The sequence below is a fragment of the Macrobrachium nipponense genome, chromosome 4 (genome assembly GCF_015104395.2).
Source record: "Macrobrachium nipponense isolate FS-2020 chromosome 4, ASM1510439v2, whole genome shotgun sequence".
In the NCBI taxonomy this organism is placed as follows: Eukaryota; Metazoa; Arthropoda; class Malacostraca; order Decapoda; family Palaemonidae; genus Macrobrachium; species Macrobrachium nipponense.
Genome location: NC_061100.1, coordinates 11,853,062 through 11,875,697, shown reverse-complemented (window position 1 = coordinate 11,875,697; position 22,636 = coordinate 11,853,062). Strand labels below are relative to the sequence as shown.

Here is a 22,636-nt window from a genome sequence, read left to right as displayed (position 1 = left end):
TGTTAGGCAGAAGATAAAGTACCTTGATAAAAGAATATACTCCGCTAGGATATCTTCCTCGAGGCCAGGAGGGTGAGCAGGGGCATTGTCCAACACCAGCAGACATTTCAGAGGGAGGCGCTTCTCTTCCAAGAATTTCTTCACTGTTGGGCCGAAACAGATTTACCCACTCGGTGAACAACAGTCTTGTTACCCAGGCTTTTGCATTAGCCCTCCACATCACTGGAGGCTTCTCCTTTAGCACTTTGTGGGCCTTGGAGGCTCGAGGAGTCTCGGAATGATAGATAAGTAGGGGCTTCACCTTACAATCCCCACTGGCATTGGAACAAAGTGTGAGCGTAAGCCTGTTTTTCATAGGCTTATGCCCGGGTAGCTTCTTCTCTTCCTCCGTGATGTACGTCCGATGAGGCATTTTTTTTCAAAAAAGGTCAGTCTCGTCACAGTTGAAGACTTGCCGAGAACTGCAGCCCTTCTTGATCATCATCTCTTCGAACGTCTTAATAAAGGCTTCAGCCGCTTTCGTGTCCGAGCTGGCAGCCTCCCCATGCCGCACCACCGAATGGATGCCGGTCCGTTTACGGAATTTATCAAACCACCCCCAAGAAGCCTTGAAGTCTGGGGTTGCCGTCTATGTCCCTTCTCCTCTGTCGTCTTCGGCCTAGGCAATCAGATCACTGAAAATAGCGCCGGCCTTGTGGCAGATTGCCGTCTCGGTTATTGTATCGCAAGCGATTTCTTTGTCTTTAATCCATACAAGAAGCAGCCCTTGGAAGGTGTAACTGCTTTGATGGCTTCCTTCTGCTTAAGGATGGTGCCTATCGTTGACGGATTTCAGCTGTATTCCTTAGCGAATACACTCAACCGCATGCCAGCTTCATACTTTTTAATTAGCATCCTCTTCTTTCTGTGAACTTCAGCAACATTCTTGGGACCCATGGCTAATGACATAAGTTAATTAAGTTCACACACAACACGATAAAGTAACTTACTACGAAGAAAGCGAAATCACTAACACGAATTTACGTTAACAAACTAAATCTATTTGAACGAACAAATTCCACATGCATACAATAATGCTGATGCGATGAAGTGGTTGAAGAACGGCTTTATGTAGAGGGATGGTCGGACAGATGCTGACCAATAGGAGAGCAGGATTTTACGGCAGAGACTAACATCAGGAACCAATGGGAGAGGGGGAGGATGGTAGTGAGTCTACTCAGTTGGCGGCGCGTGAGTTTTAAAAATGTTCTCGGCGGTCCATTTGTCTTTGCTTTCGTAACCTGGATTTTTCATAAGTAGGGACTTTCGAATGCAGAGGTTCCACTGTATACTGATACTGTATAAGCATATTTTCTAAGCAACTAACAATTCAACAGAATAGGGCCCATGGTCATGACCAATTTGGCCCCTTAATGCAGCCCTAGAGATATAAACCTATTGGCTGGCCTTCTTTTGTGCCATCATATGGTATTCCTAGTTTGAAATTCTGACCTCTTGTCCTGTGACTGTTTCAGGACTCAGATTTCACATATTTGGTCTTTACATGCAATGAACAAAAGCACTCAAAAAAATTAAGATACAAAAATTGAATATATACTACATACATGATACCAAAGGGGGAATAGACTTTTAAAATTCACAGAAAACTAAAGGTTTATTTCTATAAGTTTATCATCATGTCCATAGAAAATATATTCTCAATAAAAAATATTTTATAAAAAAATAAGAAAACATGCAGTCCTATAAAAATACAATATTTTCAGAAAAAATGATTTATGAGTAAAATTCCTTTTACAGCATTCATATATTACTTTTCTCAACATGTAGTAAATCTTTGAATAAAATTCTAATCATTAGTTTCCGCAGTAAATGCACATAAAATATTTGAAACATTTAACCAAAGATGGTTAAACATATTCAACTTACATTTCATCAAGAACAAATATTAAAATCCCACTGTTCTCAAAAATTATGGAACAATCCACTCTAAACCAACACCTGGCAAGCAAACCCCTCTCTCAATTACAACCATTGTGCAAAAGAAAATTCACAAATACAATGACAACATATTACTGTAAAGTGGAACAATTACCCAAATTATAAAGAACAGTAGTAATATTAACAACTAAACCCAAACTCATCTCCCCTTTACTAGACGTAAATAGTAATATTTTCATAATTTTCTAACCATGATTCCTAAATTAAAATATTGCATGAAAAGAGAAAGCACAAAACTGCACTCAATTAGAGCTGGCCTCCAGATAAGATTATTTCATATGCATAACATCACTGCAATGCAAAGAATGCTATGTATAACTTGAGTCGGTTTCTGACCAGGATGACTGTCTCTTACAGATAAAATTCTAGGCGTGCATACACGTATGCGGGTTGTAGTTCATGAAAATTACACGGTGTGGAACTGAAATACTTTTGCCTGTACAAGTTCTGAGGTAAAATTAATAGCCTACATGTTAAGCACCGTAACAAACTTTTATATATATGTTGTCAGTTTATCTGTTTGTCTTTCCATTCTACATATAAACCTTTATACTGTATCACTCCTATTACAGTACTACATCAAGTGTATTGCACTTCACGCAAACTAAGTATTTTTCATTAGTTTCAAAATTCCTTTGTTTTAATCATAGCTACTGTCATGGTAAAGTATATAATTATATACACTACTGCCACTGCAAATTTTTCAAGACAATTTCACATAATAAACTTGAATTACTATGTGAACAAAAACTGTTTACAAAAGACAAATCTTTAGCATGCTCAATTCTGTTGTAAATAAAAGTATTGTTTTTAAATGGGAAAAAAATGTTCTCCATATATGGAATGAATTAATAAAGCCAAAAGAAGCAATACAGGAACATATAGATCATTAAATGTTATTAACACCATGTGGAATGAAGGAGCAAAATTTAATTAAAATGTATATTAAGTTAAGTGCTAGAAGAACAAGGATTTTCCTTGTGCCTTAATCATATTATTTGAGTCTGACTTAAGAATAGAACTCTTGGTCCAATAAGACCCCTTCTTTCCATGTTTTTGCAGCTAGTTTTGACATTTTTTCTTCCCTCTTGTTGGCTAAAACTATAAATACAAGCATACACTAAAGCAATGAAATTCAGATCTAATATAATTCTATTGGCTTAAGCAACACAGATATTGAAATTGCTACAGACAATCATCCATTTTCATTTCTAAAATTACCTGTGATTTTATTATTGTGGAAATATTACCTATGATATCATCTAAAATAAACTTTTCATGACAAATGAGCTAAAAACTAGCTCAAAGATATTTTGAAATAGCACTGATGAACTTCAATTGACAAAATCACCAAAAACTACAATAACTTAATATCTAATGTTAATAAATATATACATACAATGTCCACTTATACTACTCAAACTATCCTAGCCTTCTGAAATGAAGATGAAATATACTGTAAAGCATACATGATTCATGATAAAACTATAATATATATTCTAAAGCATAAATAAATATATTTGACCTTCTCTATAATACACAGACCTTTAAGACTAAGATGGGTTGGAAATGTAATGAGAAAGGATGAGGAAAAGTTGGAAATGTAATGAGAAAGGATGAGGAAAAGTTAGAAATGTAATGAGAAAGGATGAGGAAAAGTTGGCCAAAAAGCAAGACAGTCCTATAGGATGGCCCAGAAAATCTTAGAAGGCAACAGATGAAGACTTAGACTTAACAGGAATTCTAGCAGAAAGAGCACAAGACAGAATGAAGAGGCGAGTACTCAATTCGTGTCTATGCCAACCAATGAAGGGATAAGTCAACATACAAACATTTATGATAATAACATAAGAACAATACAGTACTATATTTCTACAATTATCTAATACTATAACACATGCAAGCAAATAAAAATAGTTTCTTTTAGGCTCATGGCAAACTTAAAAAAACAAGCTGCCTATATCCATGAAAAATTAACAGTTGCATATGAAATCGACATATTGAAAAAAGAAAATGTGTAGTTACACCCAATTACTACTCATTCTTTATGTACTAAAACATTTTTGAAAGGTTTCTAAATTCCTTTGCCAAACAAACCAGATACAGTAGTGCATCAAATATACCATCAAGGATCACGTCACCTCCACCAGATCACTAACGTACATGAAACTCCCTCCACCATTTTACCCCTTCTACGGAAGTTTCAACTATTCTTCATCACTCTCCATTTTGAGTAGAATGTAATCATCCCTGTACAAAAGTAAAAGAGTAAATTTCTTAAGCAACATCACAAGCATATCTTTTCTAGTTTACCTGTCTATACTATTAACTAAGTGCTTTCATATTAACAAATACTACTACAAAATATCAGGAGCTGTATTTCCTTGTTTACTAATACCAAAGAGGGGAAACTATGATGACTAATAAGAGGAATACATGAAAAGCACCTTAAGCCCATTCCAGAATTACCTAAAGTCAGAGCTGCAAGTGAATTTCCTCTTGTGTCCCAGATTTCCTCCAAAAAGATACCAACCTCCTCTCTTTTTATTCTTATTATTATAATTATTATTATTACAGTGGGGGCCCCCGTATTTTTAGCTTATTTCATCATAATACAAGCTTTACATATCTATCTTTTATCAGCAAGAAAACAACAGTAAAATCTGTTCTTCCATGCAGTTCTACAGGAAGTCCCAGGTTATTGGCAGGGTGCTGATAAGCAAAAACCACCATTAGCCAAAACTCAGCGATTCATGGCGCACAGTGCCCCGGGCTACAGTCTTTGAGCAAAGGGATCTTCATTTATGATAATCATGATTTATTAACGCTGTCTTTATAAAAAGAGTACGTACACGTTCGAGTTTCAACGTTGGCATTCTCTTGCTTTTATGCCTGTTTATCTTTGTTTCGGCAAGAATTTCACCATGTTAAAGAAGAAAAGACAAGGAAAACATCTCACTAACATACAGAAGAAGAAAATTCACTCTAATAAGCCGAGTTAGTGAAGGAGAGAGAGTGTTGCATAGGAAGGAGTACGGTCTCGCCTGATGCAGTGGCCCAGGCTACAATCTATGAGCAAAGGGATCTTCATTTATGATTAAATTATGATAACTAACATAGTTTTGGTTTAACAATACCCAAAAAGAAATATAAAATTCATAATAATCATGATTTATTAACATTGCCTAAGTAAAAATACAAAGAAAAACTTTGAATGCCCATATCTCAAAACTATACTTATTGACCTTCAAATTCCATCTTCTCCCTTGGTTTTAAAGCTATAGCATTGACATTTTTTTTTCTTACAATTTTTCCTGATTTATAGGGTTTATTTTTTTTACCATAAAATATTCTTATCTAGCAAAAAAATTTACTTAAAAAAAAAAAAAAAAAAAAAAAACTATTTTATTGGAGGTCTACATCAGGTCTATATAGACATGGTAGTAATCCCAGGTCTTAATATTAAGTATCAAGGGAGAAGATAGAATTTGGAAAATGGTTATTTTTGGGATAAATCACCCTGGCGTCACAAAATTGAAGGACAGAGGTGAAAATCATATGCAGTTTGGAGATGTCTCAGTCACCTTATTAAGTGGTATGAATGTCAAAGTCCTGTCCTTAAAAAATGGCATTAGCCGGCCAGCCCCCTTAACCCTTAAACGCCGAAGCGGTAAAAATAAAAAACTCCCCCGAATGCCGGAGCCGGTTTTGAGTGAGCGCGGAAGCGGAAAAAATAATTTTTTCAAAAAATCACAGCGCGCTTAGTTTTAAAGATTAAGAGTTCATTTTTGGCTCCTTTTTTTGTCATTGCCTGAAGTTTAGTATGCAATCATCAGAAATGAAAAATAATATCATTATCATATGTAAATAATGCGATATATGGTAGCGAAAAAAAAAATTCATACATAATTGTATTAAAATCCCGCTGTGCAAAAAACGGTGAAAGCTAACGAGTTTTTTTTTTTTCGTTGTATTGTACACTATATAATGCATTGTAAAACAATAAAAGCAACACCGGAAAAATATTATCACAAAATGATGAACGAATTCGTAACGCGCGGACGTAAAAAAATATTTTTTTAAAAAATTCACCGTAAATTTAAATATTGTTCTAGAGACTTCCAATTTGTTTCATGAATAAAAATGATTGAATATTACAATACTGTAAGAGTTTTAGATTAGAATTGCAAATTTTGACCATTTCGGACGAGTTAAAGTTGACCGAATGTCGAAATTTTTATATATATATTTTTTTATATGCACATATTTTAGAGATGAGAAAAGCTACAACATTCAATTATTTTTTATTGTATTCTTCATAAATTTGCGCACATTTTGATATATAAAACTTTATAAAACGGCTAATATGGAAAGGAGCAAATATTAGGATAACGCGATGTACACATTTCTGAGTTTTTTTCGGCCGCGAAGTGGCGCGCGAGGGAAGAAAAAAAATATTTTTTTCAAATATTCACCATAAATCACAATATTATTCTAGAGACTTCGAATTTGTTTCAAAATGAAGATAAATGACTGGATATTACGAGGTCGTAAGAGTTTTAGCTTACAATTACGTTTTTGACCATTTCGGTTGCATCAAAGTTGAGCCGTACGTAGTTTTTTTTTTTTTCCCAATCATCGTGATTTATATGCCCATATTTCCGAAATGAGAAAAAGCTACAACATTCAATTAATTTTTATTGTATTTTTCATGAATTTGCGCACGTTTTGATATATGAAACTCTATAAAAACGGCTATATGGAAAGGAGCAATATTAGGATAACGCGATGTACACATTTCGGAGATTTCGGCCGCGAAGCGGCGCGCGGGGGAAGGGAAGGAAGCAAATATTTTTTTCAAATATTCACCATAAATCACAATATTATTCTAGAGACTTCGAATTTGTTTCAAATTAAGATAAATGACTGGATATTACGAGGTCGTTAAGAGTTTTAGCTTACAATTACGTTTTTTTGACCGGCATTTCGGTTGCGTCCAAAGTTGACCGTAACGTAGTTTTTTTCGTTTCCCAATCATCCTGGGATTTATATGCCATATTTTTCGATAAATGAAAAAAGCTACAACATTTCATTATTTTTTATTGTATTCTTCATGAATTTGCGCACATTTTGATATATCTAACTCTATAAAACGGCTAATATGGAAAGGAGCAAATATTAGGATAACGCGATGTACATATTTCAGAGTTTTTCGGCCGCGAAGCGGCGCGTGGAGGGAAGAAAAATATTTTTTTCAATAATTCACCATAAATCACAATATTGTTCTAGAGACTTCGAATTTGTTTCAAAATGAAGATAAATAACTGAAGATTACTAGGCCGTAAGAGTTTTAGCTTACAATTACGTTTTTTTACCATTTCGGTTGCGTCAAATTTGACCGTATGTAGTTTTTTCCCCAATCATCGTGATTTATATGCCCATATTATGAGAAAAGCTACAACATTCAATTATTTTTTATTGTATTCTTCATAAATTTGCGCACATTTTGATATATCTAACTCTATAAAACGGCTAATATGGAAAGGAGCAAATATTAAGATAACGCGATGTACACATTTTGGAGTTTTTCGGCCGCAAAGCGGCGCGCGGAGGGAAGAAAAATATTTTTTTCAAAAATTCACCATATATCACAATATTGTTCTAGAGACTTCAAATTTGTTTCAAAATGAAGATAATGAATGAGATTACTTAGGCCGTAAGAGTTTTGTAGCTTACAATTACGTTTTTTTGACCATTTCGGTTGCGTCAAAGTTAACCGTATGTAGTTTTTTTCCCAATCATCGTGATTTATATGCCCATATTTCAGAAATGAGAAAAGCTACAACATTCAATTATTTTTTATTGTATTCTTCATGAAATTGCCCACATTTTGATATATAAAACTCTATAAACGGCTAATATGGAAAGGAGCAAATATTAGGATAACGCGATGTACACATTTCGGAGATTTTCGGCCGCGAAGCAGCGCGAGGGGGGAAGAAAAATATTTTTTTCAAAAATTCACCATAAATCACAATATTGTTCTAGAGACTTTGAATTTGTTTCAAAATGAAGATAAATGACTGAAGATTACTAGGCAGTAAGAGTTTTTTAGCTTACAATTACGTTTTTTGACCATTTCGGTTGCGTCAAATTTGACCGTACGTATTTTGTTTTTCCCAATTATCGTGATCTATATGCCCATATTTCAGAAATGAGAAAAAGCTACAACATTCATTTTTTTTTTTATTATATTTTTCATGAATTTGCACACATTTTGATATATGAAACTCTATAAAACGGCTAATATGGAAAGGAGCAAATATTAGGATACCGATGTACACATTTCGGAGTTTTTCGGCCGCGAAGCGGCGCGCGGAGGGAAGAAAAATATTTTTTTCAAAAAATTCACCATAATCACAATATTGTTCTAGAGCCTTCGGATTTGTTTCAAAATGAAGATAAAAGACTGAAGATTACTAGACTGTTATGTATTTTGCTTACCCAAAATATACCAACATAAAAAAAAAATAAAGAAATATATATATATATATATATATATATATATATATATATATAATATATATATATATATATATAAATATATAATGTGCGTGTTTCTTTATTTATTACATTTTCCGATTCTGGTACGAATACATAAATAAAAGGAATGCAGGTGACACTTTTCTTTTGCATACAATGAAATATCGTTTTCATGCATAGATATGGAGATATAACAACTTGAAATAATAAATGAAAAAATAAATATAAAACAAATGCAGAATACTCACTCCTAATCCTGACTCTTCGTTCTATTCTTGTTTTCTCCTTCCTCCATTGAAGAGTCTTGCATTTTTTTTCCTCTCGACATGACGAGGTACAGGTGGAGGAGGGAGACGCGACGCCCTTACGGCTGCTGGGATAGGGCGCGGTCCCGTGAGCCCTCCCCTGGACTGCGCTGAGTCGCAACTCCAATAGAAGACCGCACTGTGGTATTTGCGGTCACACTCCCTGAACCTGCATAGAGCTATCTTGCAGGTGCGACAGAAGAACCGGGTGTCTCTCCTTCTGCCATTCATTTGGCACACCCGGCACCGTTTCTGCCTGCGCCCTTCAAGGAGATCCAGTGTGTGATCCCCTGGCATCAGCCGACACGGAGGGTCCACTACCCGACGAGAAGGGGTGGTGCGGGCGGGGGCGGCAGCAGGGGCGTCGGCAGCAGTGGCGGTGGCAGCAGGGGCGTTGGCACCTCTATGACCGAAGTAGGCACCCCTTAGGTCTGCCCTTTCCTGTACGGGGAGATCTACAGCTCGGGGCAGGGGGGCAGTAATGGAAGGCCACTCCTCGGGATTAAAGTTGATGAGGGCATTCCCGGCTACCTCTAGGAACTGTATGTGGGACAACCTCGGAAGATTGTTACCGCGGTACCCACAGTACAGTATGTAGGCATTTTGGAGGGCCAACTGAAGGATGTATTTGAGGAGCTTTTGTGTCCACCTCCTGGTTCTCCTGGCGAAGGGATAATATTGGATGAGCTGATCAAAGAGATCAACTCCTCCCATGTGCCTGTTGTAGTGCCCAATGACGGTAGGGCGGTCTAAACGAAACTCCTCATACACAACTCGGCCCTGTCGACGTGTCTTCTTCCGCTGCACGATCTCCTCTTGGACAGGTTCATGGCTCGTCGAAATCATGGGGACGAGTCGGACACCCTTCCAACAGATGACAAAGACAGCTCCCTTCCGCCGCCAGTGTCTCTCCTCTTGCCAGATGTTGCGGATGGCTAGCGAACCGCTTGAGGGAATTCGGGACCCCACGCACCAACCAAAGGGTACCACTGACGTGAATACCTGCTTCATACAGTTCCTGGGCCAGGGATACAGTTATATAATAATTATCCATAAACAGGTGGTATCCCTGGTTACGGAAACGATCCACAAGCCCGAAAACAGTGTCACGCAACGTGGAGAAGACCCCGGAATACACCGAAAAGTCCACAACATAGTCAGTGTTGGCCTCGGTAATAAAAAAAAATTAACGCCATATTTCTTCGTCTTCTTGGGGTTATACACTTTGATGCTTAGACTGGTGATAGGTGGTTATGTCTTGCATTAGAAGACGAAAGATTGCAGGATGGGAGAAATAATATCCCGAGTCGTAGATTGGTTTATTCCAAGCAGCAAAAGGTAAATATGTACAGAGGCACTGCAGGGAGTGTAGCTCGCGCCAAGAGAAGCAAGAAGAAGTCATGCGCATGTGCAGGGTTCATGATACAGGGCGGCACATGCGGATGCGTTCACAATAAGTGATTTTATTAAAATACATGGAAATTAATCGTACAGCAATTGCATAGTAAAATATACATTATTCCACACCTCCCCTTCCCCTTTTGCGTTCAAAGAGGTATTTTGAACGTACTAAACAAATTACATGTAGATATATACATTATGTAGGCCTGTTCAATCTTGGGGACCTGCGAGGGGCTTTGGAGGGAATTGATGACTTTTCCATGTCTGGGCTAGGGACCACAGGGAGATCAGAGTTGGGAACTTGACTGGGGCTGGGCAGTGGATATAGGAAGCGACGGTTCCGACGTAACACTCGACCACTCGGGAGACGGATCTCGTACTCACGTGATCTTGCACCACCCATGACAATCCCAACTGTGTCCTATCGGTGGGATGTCAGGTCCTGGAGGCGGACATGTTGGCCCACATTAAGCCTGGGCAGGGGGCGGGCGTGGGCGTCATAGTTGCGCTGCACCTGAGCAGCTCTGGCAGCGGCTCGGCGGTCGCAGTCATGGGCCTTTTCCTGCCAATCTTCTGTGAATGACTGAGGATGGGCAGGCACGCATGTACGGAGAGGGTGACCATACAGTACCTGGGCAGGAGAGCGACCAGACTGGTTGGGTGTGTTTCTTAACTCAAGGAGACCACAATCGAAATCCTCGCAGTCGATGTTTCCTGTGGGGGCCGTTTTGAGGATCAAGTGCTTGACAGCCTTGACAGCGGAAACAGCGTGTCCATTAGACTGTGGGTAATGTGGCGATGAGGTGATGTGGTGTACACCCCAACGTTCTGTGAAGTCGGCGAATTCTTTGCTGGTAAACTGAGGTCCTCCATCGGTGCGCAGGCGTAAGGGAACACCCACCTCTCTGAAGTAGCAGCAGAAGTGCCGTATGGTCGAGGAGGCAGTAGTGTCACCCTTGCAAGGGACAACCACAGGCCAGCCAGAGAGGCGGTCGGCGACTACAAGAAAGGACTTCCCAGCTACCTGGAAGAAGTCCACCGATACCGACTCAAAGGGCCTGGATGGATGGTCGTCGTTGTGGAGAGGCTCCCGTTGTTGGCTGGGACACAGGACTTGGCACGGCTCGCAGGCAGCGACGGTGTTGGCGATGTCCGAGTCTATCCCAGGCCAGAAGACAGTTTGTCGAGCCCGAAGTTTGGTAGCCTCGACACCACGGTGACTATCATGGAGTCTGGTGAGTGTGTGGCGACGTAGAGCTGCAGGAACTAGTATTCTTGCCCCGTAGAGCACGAGGTTGCCATCAGTAGAGAGGGCTTCTCGCAGCTTCCAGTACGGTGATAAGGATGCATGTAGGTCGTAGCGGTTCGTGGGAAACCCAGAACTGATGCAGTCACGAAGGCGAACGTAGGTGGGGTCGGCCTGTGCTGCTATCGACATGTCCTGTAGGGTCCTGTCAGCATCAATGGTTGAGGCATCCTCGTCCTGGGAAGCTGTTGTAGCGTTGATGACAGATCTGACATGTGCCGTTACCTCAGCGCAGCCAGTCATATCCTCAGAGGTGGGGTAGCTGACTGGTGCACGAGAAAGTGCATCTGGGATGCATAAAGACTTGCTGGCGCGCCACACTGCAGTAAATTGATATTGCGACATGCGCTCTTTCATTCGCTGGAGCCGTGGGTTTTCAACCATGTCCAGCGTGTAGCTGTTTATGATAGGCACCAATGGGCAATGGTCGGTTTGCAGGGTGAAGGTTGGCAGTCCTTTGAGGTATAGGCAGCACTTTGTGAGGGCCCAAGATACTGCAAGCATCTCCAGTTCAATCGTTGCATACCTTGTTTCGGCGTCTGCGAGAAAGCGGGATCCACACTGGACTACTCGGAGATGTCCAGATCCATGGTCCTGGAGGAGAGCGTAGCCTATCCCGTAGAGGCGAGATGCATCGGTCTGGAGAATGGTTGGTAGGGTTGGGTCAAAAGACGCGAGAACAGGCGGGCTTGAAAGTGCTTGTTTCACACGTTTGAAGGCCTGGTCATGGTCAGGTGTCCAAAGAAAAGAGCGCTTGGGGCTCATGAGTGGTCGAAGGGGCTGTGCAGTCAGGGCAATATCTGGGGTAAACTCTGCCAACTGGTTTACTAATCCCATGAAGGAACGTTAGTCCGTCAGGTTGGATGGTGTAGGGAAGTCTTGCAGAGCAGCAACTCGTCCTGGGTCAGCAGCAATTCCTTCTTCAGAGAGGGTGAAGCCACAGAAATTCACTCTGGTCTCTGCCACTGTGAACTTTTCTTTGTTGAGAGTGATGCCATTTTTGCGGCAGCGGGTGAGCAATTCGTGGATCCTGTGGTAGTGTGTCAGTAGGTCATCGTCAAAGATGAGAATGTCATCAACAACCTTGACACACTTCTTCATGCCTTGGAGAGCTAGGTCGCCGCGGTAACAATAGGCATCACCAGTGGCAGCGAAGCCCATAGGTCCCCGGCAATGCTGGAAGCGTCCATAAGGCGTAATGAAAGTGGTGAGGTGGCGGTCCTCTTCTGCTAGCTCCATCTGCCAGTAGCCATGTAGAGCGTCCGCGGTGGTGAAGAACTTGGCGGTAGAGTCGACAGCACGGACAGCAGCTAAGGGCGTGGGCGAAGGGTGGGCTGGACGGGAGACTTGTGCGTTCAGCTTCGTGAGATCCACTGTGATTCGAACTCCCTTGGCCTTAGGAACGACGACTAGAGGGTGGCACCATTCCGATGGCTCATCTCCACAAGGCTTAATGATTCCCTGTTGTACCATGGAGTCTAGTTCACTCTTGACAGGCTCGCGGAAAGCATAGGGTATCTGCCTTGGGGTGTGGATGGCAAAAGGGACCGCGTCTTCCTTAAGGTGGATTTTCATGGGAGGGCCGGCCATCGGCCTCAGTGGAGCTGCTTTAAGGTCTTCCTTTGACACGAGTACGTCCTGAAAGGTTTGTAAGAAATACTCTCGGGCCTCAGCAGGGGTCGTCTCAGCATGCAGGGGTAGCTCCTTGCATCGATTAACGTGGGTGACCTGTAGGATGGGCCGCGGAAAGTCTGGCGGGATGATGGCCAACTCCTTGCAAAGTGCATAGGACAGGAGTGGCATCTGAACGCGTTCGTGGACTTGAATCGTGGCGAGGCAGGACCGTTAGGCCAAGGACAAGGTGGCCTTAAGGGTTCCTAAAGTAGGTGTCATCTTTGACCCATCTGCAGTGAGTGTCACTGATGTTGCAGGAGGCTGTAGCTCAGTCCTGGGAATGCGAAGGAGTTCCAAGTGCTGGGGGCCCATCACCGATACATCAGCTCCTGTGTCAGGCAGCATCATTATCTTCGATGTCTCACCCTTGTAGATGAGGGCGATGGATATAGGTGATGGTGAGGAGTCAGTTGATGAAGAAGGAGTCTCGACCTTGCGACAGCTAGAGGGCTTGCTAGAAGGGGGCGTGGCATTAGGCGGGCCGCCCTGATTGGCGTTCATCTGCTGACGGCAGTACTTGTCATAGTGGCCCACTCGGCCGCAGTGTCTGCATGTGGCCTTGTTGGCGGGGCACTTTGGGGTCCTGCGCCAGTGTCCTTTGCAGCCACAGTTTACACATACACTGTCGCTGGCTGGGCACTTTCCTGTTGAGCTGTGCTTCCTTGTGCAGGAAGGGCATAAAGTGTCCTTGTTAGGGGTTGGTAGCGAGGTAGAACCCCTGTTGCCATGTCCTTAGATTTTTTTATACGTGGAGACGGCACACAATTTAGAAGGAGGGGCACGTATGGCGGTAGTGGCTGTCCGTGTGGCCTCGTAGGAGCGACATTCGTTAACCATGGTGGCCAATGAAGCTGCAGCGTCCAGGGAAATGAGTTTCTGAGTGAGCTCCTCGTCCCTGACTCCCATGATAATGATCATTTTCAGCTGAGTCTCCTCACACACAGCAGAATGGCCAGGACAGATGTCGATTTCCTCTGCTACATGCTTCAGTCGGATGTAGAAGTCGCTGAAGCTTTCCCCTTCCCTCTGCTTGCAGGAGAGCAGGTCCCTGCGTCGTAGAGCTTCATTCCGCAGGTTCTTGATGTGTTCCTGGAGAATATTCAAGACCTCATCAACACTCCGATCCGTGTCTGGTGGTACGTTGAGCGTGTGCTCGAGTATTCTTTGGGTCTCCAGGCTGAGGCACATACGAAGCTGTATCATTTGTTTCCTGGTAGGTAATGTCCCTAGGTCCACCATCACACTGTAGTCATCCCAGCGTCTACGCCATTCCCTGAACACTTGGTATGTGGCATCAGGACGTAAGGGAGGCGGGGTCTGGGCGATGGCTCTCTGTGGGGGTGGTGGCTGGGTGGACGATGGCACTGAGGATTGTGTGGGAAGTTGTTGCGAGTCCGCTGGTGTTGCTTGCTGCTGGGCTGAATTGACGCTAAGTAGCTGCAACAATACGGTGAAACGTTGAGCTTCCTCCTCTCTTCTTAAGTTGTCCTCTTGGCGGCGTAGATCCTCTTCGTGACGACGTTGTTCCTCTTCATAACGACGTTGTTCTTCCTCTCTCCGATGTGCAGCCAACTCGGCCTGTCGAGATTCCTCCAGGTACTTGATGAGGAGCCTTAACTCCGTATTTGGAGCTGTGGGAGGCGGTATACTCAAGTGCGGTGAGAGCAAAGGTGGGGTTTCCAGCGTTGCAAAACCTGGAAGGGTTCGACAGTCTGTTGGTGAGACTGGGTGTGAAGGCAACTGGCGGTCCTCAAGGTCCTGGTCGTGTTGCATATCCCCAGGCTCGTCTTGATGTGAAGCAGAAGCCATTATGAACAGTTTTCTGCAATGTCAACTGCAGTTTAAAGGAAGAGAAGAACAATGAGGAAGACTTTCTACAGTTTTTATTAAAAAGTTACTGTAAATAATTCTTCAACTGTGCGGCGAATACTGGCAGGCGGTGAAGAGTGGGCTGGGTGGGCTCCTGGGGGGTGTTGGTGGTCGGTGGGGAGGGTGGGGAGCGACCACTCGACCGTTGAAAAAATGAGTCGGCAGTGTATGGCAAATGATGAGCGTGGGTGGATGTGCCTCGGGCTCTGTAGCTGGATATGGAAATAAGGATACCCGTAGAGCTGGGGCAAGGCACAAGAAAAATAAAACCCACTAAATCAAAGCACTGACATTACACTGCACTGGCACTGCGCAACAAACACTGCATGAACATATCATAAACACCGCACTAGCACTGTAAAATCCAAAGGCGGCCGAGGGGTAATGGCGGCTGGGTTTGAATGCTGATTCCGTGTTCCTTCCTTGAAAAATGCTGAATGGTTTCGTCACTGCGGCCATGGTGATAGGTGGTTATGTCTTGCATTAGAAGACGAAAGATTGCAGGATGGGAGAAATAATATCCCGAGTCGTAGATTGGTTTATTCCAAGCAGCAAAAGGTAAATATGTACAGAGCACTGCAGGGAGTGTAGCTCGCGCCAAGAGAAGCAAGAAGAAGTCATGCGCATTGTGCAGGGTTCACATGATACAGGGCGGCACATGCGGATGCGTTCACAATAAGTGATTTTATTAAAATACATGGAAATTAATCGTACAGCAATTGCATAGTAAAATATACATTATTCCACATAGACGTCCTTTGTAAGGCATCATCCCCTCATCCAATGAAAGGTTCTTTCCAGGAATCACGAGAGTTACACAGCGTTCACGGATATAATCCAACACTGGGCGCACTAAAATGAGGCGATCAGAGTTATTCCGGGGTATGGCCCTTCGGTTGAAGGCGTTGAAATATCTGTCCAACGCCAGGAAAGTATCACGGGGCATAACGCCGGGCACATTGGGTGTACCCAAGAAAAAATTACGCCTCCAATATATCCTGACGTCGAAGCAGGCACAATCCAAAAAAAACGTGGAGCCCCAAAAAATGCGCCATGTCAGGGAGGTTGCAACCCCGCCAATAATACGACAATGTCGTGCGCAATTCATCACGGCAGTACCTGGTGTAGTCCGCCGTCTCTGCTACCAGGTACTCCAGCAATACCCGCGTAAGGAAAAGCTGAACGAAACCCAGAGGAGTCAGGGAACAGGTACGGTGAGGCCAGGATTTGCCGCGAATGGATGCATGGTAGGTGGTGTGGGGTCCTCTGTCCACCCATCCTCGCTTTCGGACGACCGAGATTCACCTTGGCTGCTCGCTCGACTATCAGACCTTCTGCGTGCCCGTGCGCGCGCCCGCAGCACTACGGGGTACCGACGGACCGACCCTCACTGGCCCATCTCCCTCACTAAGCCTTCGCTTTCTGTATCATCCTCATCGGCGAAAAACGAAAACTTGAACTAAACTCTTCATCATCCCCCTCCTCAGATTCCCCCACATACGCACTGAAACTACTGAACTCTAATTCACTTTCGGGATGTGACCCTCGAACGGACATTGGGGGCAAATATTAGTTGTCATCACTTTCATCGGGAGTTATGTCCTCATCACTTGACGACCATCCGCCATCAAAATGAGGACTTGCCATATACTCTCGATCGAGCTCTGATAAATATTCATCAATGTCCCTTTGTTGGAGCCCTCCCAAATTCCTACGAATGCCCCTAAGGACGGCCCGATTGCCTTCCTTGGGGTTTACTAACGGCAAAATGAGACACTTGAGAAGCACTTTCATCGACACGTGGTCGCACAGAACGGCGTTGAGGAGCAAGGTCAGGTTGGGTGCTTGTTCCTTCCCCAGCATCCAGGTCCAAAACTCTCCTAACACGTTCCCTTCCGACGGGTAAAACGTGCCTTTCGCGTTTCGTACGACGTCCAGACATCTCTATGAACGTCCTGTATCAACACAAATGTTCAAAGTCTCGCACAAGCTCAGAAAAACGCGGTTCCGATAAAAGATCGCTCTCGAACGGTGCGTCGCTGATGCTGGCTGGGGCGAGAAGAAGGCATTTCGCACCTGCGCACTTGGGTTACGCATCAAAACAAAACAACACCTTGATCCGTGAACTCCCAGCATCCCCCAAGGCGCGTGATTCAAAAGTTTTCGGCTGGTAGGCCTATAAGTATTTTTCCACGAATTTTTAAAAAAACTTTTTTGAGACGACGTATGGTACGTCCATTCGGCAATCGGGGGAGATTTTGACTCGACGTTTAATACGTCCATTCGGCGTTAAAGGGTTAATGGCACCTTATGGTTTCGTTAACCAAAACTCGGCCTGTTATGGCGATAGACAAACCCCATAAAACCTGATCACCATTAACCCTTAAACGCCTATTGGACGTATTATACGTTGACTAAAATTGTCTGTCGGGTGCTAATTGGACATACAGTACATTGACTACAAAAAATGTTTTAAATATTCGCGTAAAAATAGTTATAGGCCAAGTTTGCAAAAATTTTTAAATCACGTGCCTTGAAGGATGCTGGGAGTTCACGGATCAAGCTGTTGTTTTGTTTACAAGTGTTACCCAGGCACGCATGCGCGAATTGCTTTCTTCTCACACTAGAAAGCATCAGCGACGCATCTCAGAAATTCTTTTGTCACTTTGTCGTAATTTTTGCACCGTTTCATATTAGCTGTTACATAGTTTTATATATGAAAATATGCGCAATTTCAAGTAGAATACAACAAAAAAACAAACCCATGGTTGTAGCTTTTATAAATTTTGAAATATTGTCATATAAATCACAATAAGTGCCAAAATTTCAACCTTCAGTCAACTTTGACTCAACCGAAATGGTCGAAAAACGCAACTGTAAGCTAAAACTCTTACATTCTAGTAATATTTAATCATTTACCTTCATTTTTCAACAAATTGGTAGTCTTTAGCACAATATTTTGATTTATGGTGATTTTTTTAAAAACACTTTTTCCTTATGTCCGTGTGGTAACTCGGCCGAAAATCTCAGACATTCTTTTGTCACTTTGTCGTAATGTTTGAACTGTTTTATATTAGCCGTAACATAAAGTTTTATATATGAAAATGTGCGCAATTTCATGTAGAATACAACAAAAAATAACTCATGGTTGTAGCTTTTATCAAGTTTGAAAATATTTTCATATAAATAACAATAAGTGCCAAAATTTCAACCTTCGGTCAACTTTGACTCGACCGAAATGGTCGAAATGCGCAATTGTAAGCTAAAACTCTTACATTCTAGTAACATTCAATCATTTACCTTAATTTTGCAGCAAACAGGAAGTCTCTAGCACAATATTTTGATTTATGGTAAATTTTTGAAAAAACTTTTTCCTTACCTCTGCGCACAGTAACTGCTGAAAATCTCAGAATTTCTTTAGTCACCTTGTCGTAATTTTCGCACCATTTTCTATTAGGCGTTACATAAAGCGTTATACATGAAAATGTGCACAATTTTATGTAGAATACAACAAAAAATAACTCATGGTTGTAGCTTTTATAAATTTTTAAATATTTTCATATAAATCACAATGAATAGAAAAAATTCGACCTTCGGTCAACTTTAACTTGACCGAAATGGTCGAAAACTGCAATTGTAAGCTAAAACACTTACAGTCTAGTAATATTCAATCAATTACTTTCATTTTGCAACAAACAAGAAGTCTCTAGCACAATATTTCGATTTATGGTGAATTTTTAAAAAAACTTGTGTTTACGTCCGCGCGTTACGAATTCATGCAACATTTTGTGATAATATTTTCTCTCTGTTGCTTTGATCGTTTTACAATTTGTTATATGCCAAAATCATTGCAATTTAGTGTACAATACAAGGAAAAAAATTAACTCATTAGCTTTAACCGTTTTGCTCACAGCGCAATTTGTATACAATTATATATGAAAATTTTGTTTTGTGCTGTTATATATTCCAATATTTATATATGATAATGATATTTTTTTCATTTCTGATGGTTGCATACTAAACTTCAGGCAATGACATAAAAAGGAGCCAAAAATGAACTCTTAATCTTAAAAACTAAGCGTGCTGTGATTTTTTAAAGAAAACTTTTTTTCCGCTTCGGCGCTAACTCCTGAACGCCACTGGCATACGAGAGACACTGGTCACTGGCATACAACAGACACTGGTAAATAGCGGCTAGGCGTTTAAGGGTTAACCAAATCCACCGATAACCCAGGGACTGCCTGTATTATTTGCGGTCAAGTTTCATCCATGTTACTGATGCATGATAATTTATAGTCATTAGTAGTATGAACATTGTTTTCTCAGCTTCAGCTACAAATGCAGCTTAAATTTAGCAGTACATACTATATTTACGTGTCGATATTTTCTCCACAGCAAATAAATGAACAATGTAAAAATATATCAGTCCTATTCTACTTAACGTCATTTGTAACAAAGCTATGGTAATTATTTACTGTTGCACTCGTCGACTTTTGAATTTCAGTTAGCAACCATTTTTGGTTATCGTCAAGCCCCCAAGAACGGAACCCACTGATAATGGGGGGGGGGGGGGGGGGGTGGGGGGGGGGGGGGGGGGGCCCTGCTACTGCTGCATAATCTTTTTTGTTACGCAGAATTCTAAGTCAATTACATAAATAGGGTCACAATTGATAAAAGGTTTTTATGCAATAACAAGAAAAAAAGGAATCGGATTTTCTATCAACATGGCATCTCATTTTGCTGCTGTTGCCAATATTTCAAACAGCTCCTCATGCATTTAAATCCTTGGATAAGTAGCCACTTTTGGTGGTCACTGTAAGTTTGGAGGCATTTCCCATTCCTGTAAATGCAGGCAACCCCCCGGTTAACGGCAGCGGTTCCTGGGGCCGGACGCAAAGTGAAATTCACCCCTAAACGAAATTCAAGGCTACAGGCATCACAATCCCCTTTACAGTGCCCTAGACTTAGACAGTGTCACAGCCTTATATTTTGCCCCAATATGTAATAACTCTTTCATGAAAATGTGGAATTTCATTTGCCTTATCATTTACAATGGTCTGCCTTATAGTTGTACAAATTTTCAATGTCAGAGAGAGAGAGAGAGAGAGAGAGAGAGAGAGAGAGAGAGAGAGAGAGAGAGAGAGAGAGAGAGAGAGAGAGAGAGAGTTTTTTTCATTCGGCTAACATTTCTTCCATCTCTATTATTTCTTCTAGTTAAATCAGCTAAAAAAGCAAAGGAGAATGATAAAAGTATTGTCAGTACTGTTTTAATCATTGCTTAAATGCTGCACCCATAAACAACTGAATAACAGTTGTTTTGCTACAACAACCAAATCAAATCTGATAATGTTTTGCTTGCATTTCAGCCATCGTACGATAGTAACAAATTACTGTAGTTTTGTTACAAATGACAATAATTAAGTAGAATAGGACTGATATATTTTTACAATATACATTTATTCGCCATGGAGTATATACTGGCACAGAAATATAGTATAGAGTACTGTTAAATTTAAACTGCATTTTTAGCTGAAGCTGTGAAAACAATGTTCACACTGCTAATGACTATAAATTATCGTGCATCAGTACCATGATGAAACTTGACTGCAAATAATAGTGGAAAATACTCGCCATGAAAGAACACATTTTACTGTTGCTTTCACGCTGTTAACAGATAAATACATAAATATCATATCATTATGAAATAGGATGAATATAACAAACGTAATCAGTTTCTCACACAAAATAACATGCTCCTGACACCATCTATTAACGAAAAAAAATAACAATCGAGTTCATAACAAGACACATATTTCAGTCAAATTTCAACTTAAAAACACTTCATATAACAAAAAATAACCTACAGTCCAGTCCCGAATTATGTGTGTTCGAATTGTATGATTCCCCTTTTATGCGGTCGCTAATTCTCAATAATAGATTTTCTGTATCTGCAAAGCCATTCAAAGTCTGCGAGTCACGTGCCACAAAACGTATCAAATCTGTTGTCTTTTCAAGCATTTGGGGGGGGGGGGGGGGGGGGTTGGGGGGGGGGGGGGGGGGGGGGGGGTCACTGGTATCTGAGAGAAGGGGTGGGGGAATGCTTGGAGGAAAAAACTATTATTCCTCCAAGGAGGAATGCGAGAAAGATTTCCTGCTCAGCCATTAGCTAAGACGGTAGGCTTTGCCTCACGCATTTGTGACATCATAGCGCAGCATGTATGAATGATCGGTATCAACACCATCGTCATACATATTTTCATATCTGCGAAATGAAGTGTACTCTGAATGATCAGTATCATCATCATCACCATAGGTATTATTCAGATCTGTGAAGTGTATTTTGAAGGCTTCTGCTCAGCCATTAGCTAAGACAGAAAGCTCTGCCTCGTGTTTTTTTTTATTTGTGAGGCTTCTGCTCAGCCATTAGCTAAGACAGAAAGCTCTGCCTCGTGTTTTTTTTTATTTGTGACATCATAGCACAGTGTGTATGAATTATCGGTATCATCATCATCGTCATACGCATTATTAAGATCTGCGTAGTGTATTCTGATCATCCGCATCATGTATGCATCTGCCTAGAAGCCGAAGAGGAAGACCTATTTTCTCGAAACTAAAAAGCTTGCCCGTAAGTTAAAGACAAAGGAAGGAGCAACTTCCATTTTGGCAGCAGTCGACAACTTGAAATTCATCATTGCTGAACATGAAGTAAGATTTTTTTCTAGGTTAACTTGGTTTTACTAACTTCTGGCATGTGATCATTTATTTTTTTTCTAACGTTGAAACAGGTTTTGATGAAAATGACTAGTAAAAGTGATTAACAGAGAAGCAGATGTGTTTGAGAGAGAGAGAGAGAGAGAGAGAGAGAGAGAGAGAGAGAGAGAGAGAGAGAGAGAGAGAGAGAATCGTTCAATCTAAGCTTTTTTAGAAACTATCAATTCATGTTGAATTTTTATTTTTCATCAGTTTTTTTATCGCAGAATAAATTTATATGAAAACGATTACATAGTGAATGTGCCGGACAAAAAAACTGAGACAGGCGCTCGTAACCAAGTTTGTTAGGCCTAACGGGAGTGAAGACACGCATGATCCGCTGGTCCCCGAAACCTCAAATGGTTCACAAAGCCTTCCTTCAGCAGAAGAACTCTTCAAGGAGGATGAGATAGAGGAGTCTGAAGGTTTTTTGGCAGAGGATAGGTATATGAAATTCCATCCAAAAGGTTTTTTAAAGGAAATGACTATATTGTATAGTACATTTGCACCCAATGGTGCCATTGTTTATGTGTGGGAGTTTTCACCATCCTGTGTGTAATTTTAAACTTTTTCAAGTTATTAAAACCTTTTTAATGTTTTATTTATCCATAAGAACAATTTCATATTAGAAAAAATTACAGTATAGTTCATAGAAAGTATTGAAAATGGGTAGTATAAAAAAGTTTGACTAGGTAAGTTGTCATTTGCCTTGGCCCTAATGGAATTTTCCCATACAATATGTTTCGAAATCTGCGAATTTCCAATTCTGCGAGGCTGTGGATCGACCAAA

The 22,636-nt window shown here is 41.4% G+C and overlaps 1 protein-coding gene across 2 annotated transcripts in view; it reads right to left on the bottom strand.

The window, feature by feature from the left end:
* Positions 1-1,635: 1,635 nt before the first annotated feature.
* The window catches only part of LOC135210712 (uncharacterized), a 156,805-nt gene continuing 135,804 nt past the window's right edge, over positions 1,636-22,636 (bottom strand). For both annotated transcript variants that reach the window (XM_064243480.1, XM_064243479.1), the window contains one exon: positions 1,636-4,248. In XM_064243480.1, coding sequence (XP_064099550.1) covers positions 4,206-4,248 — 43 coding nt within the window. In that variant the 3' untranslated portion in view covers positions 1,636-4,205. The remainder of the gene's footprint in view (positions 4,249-22,636) is intronic.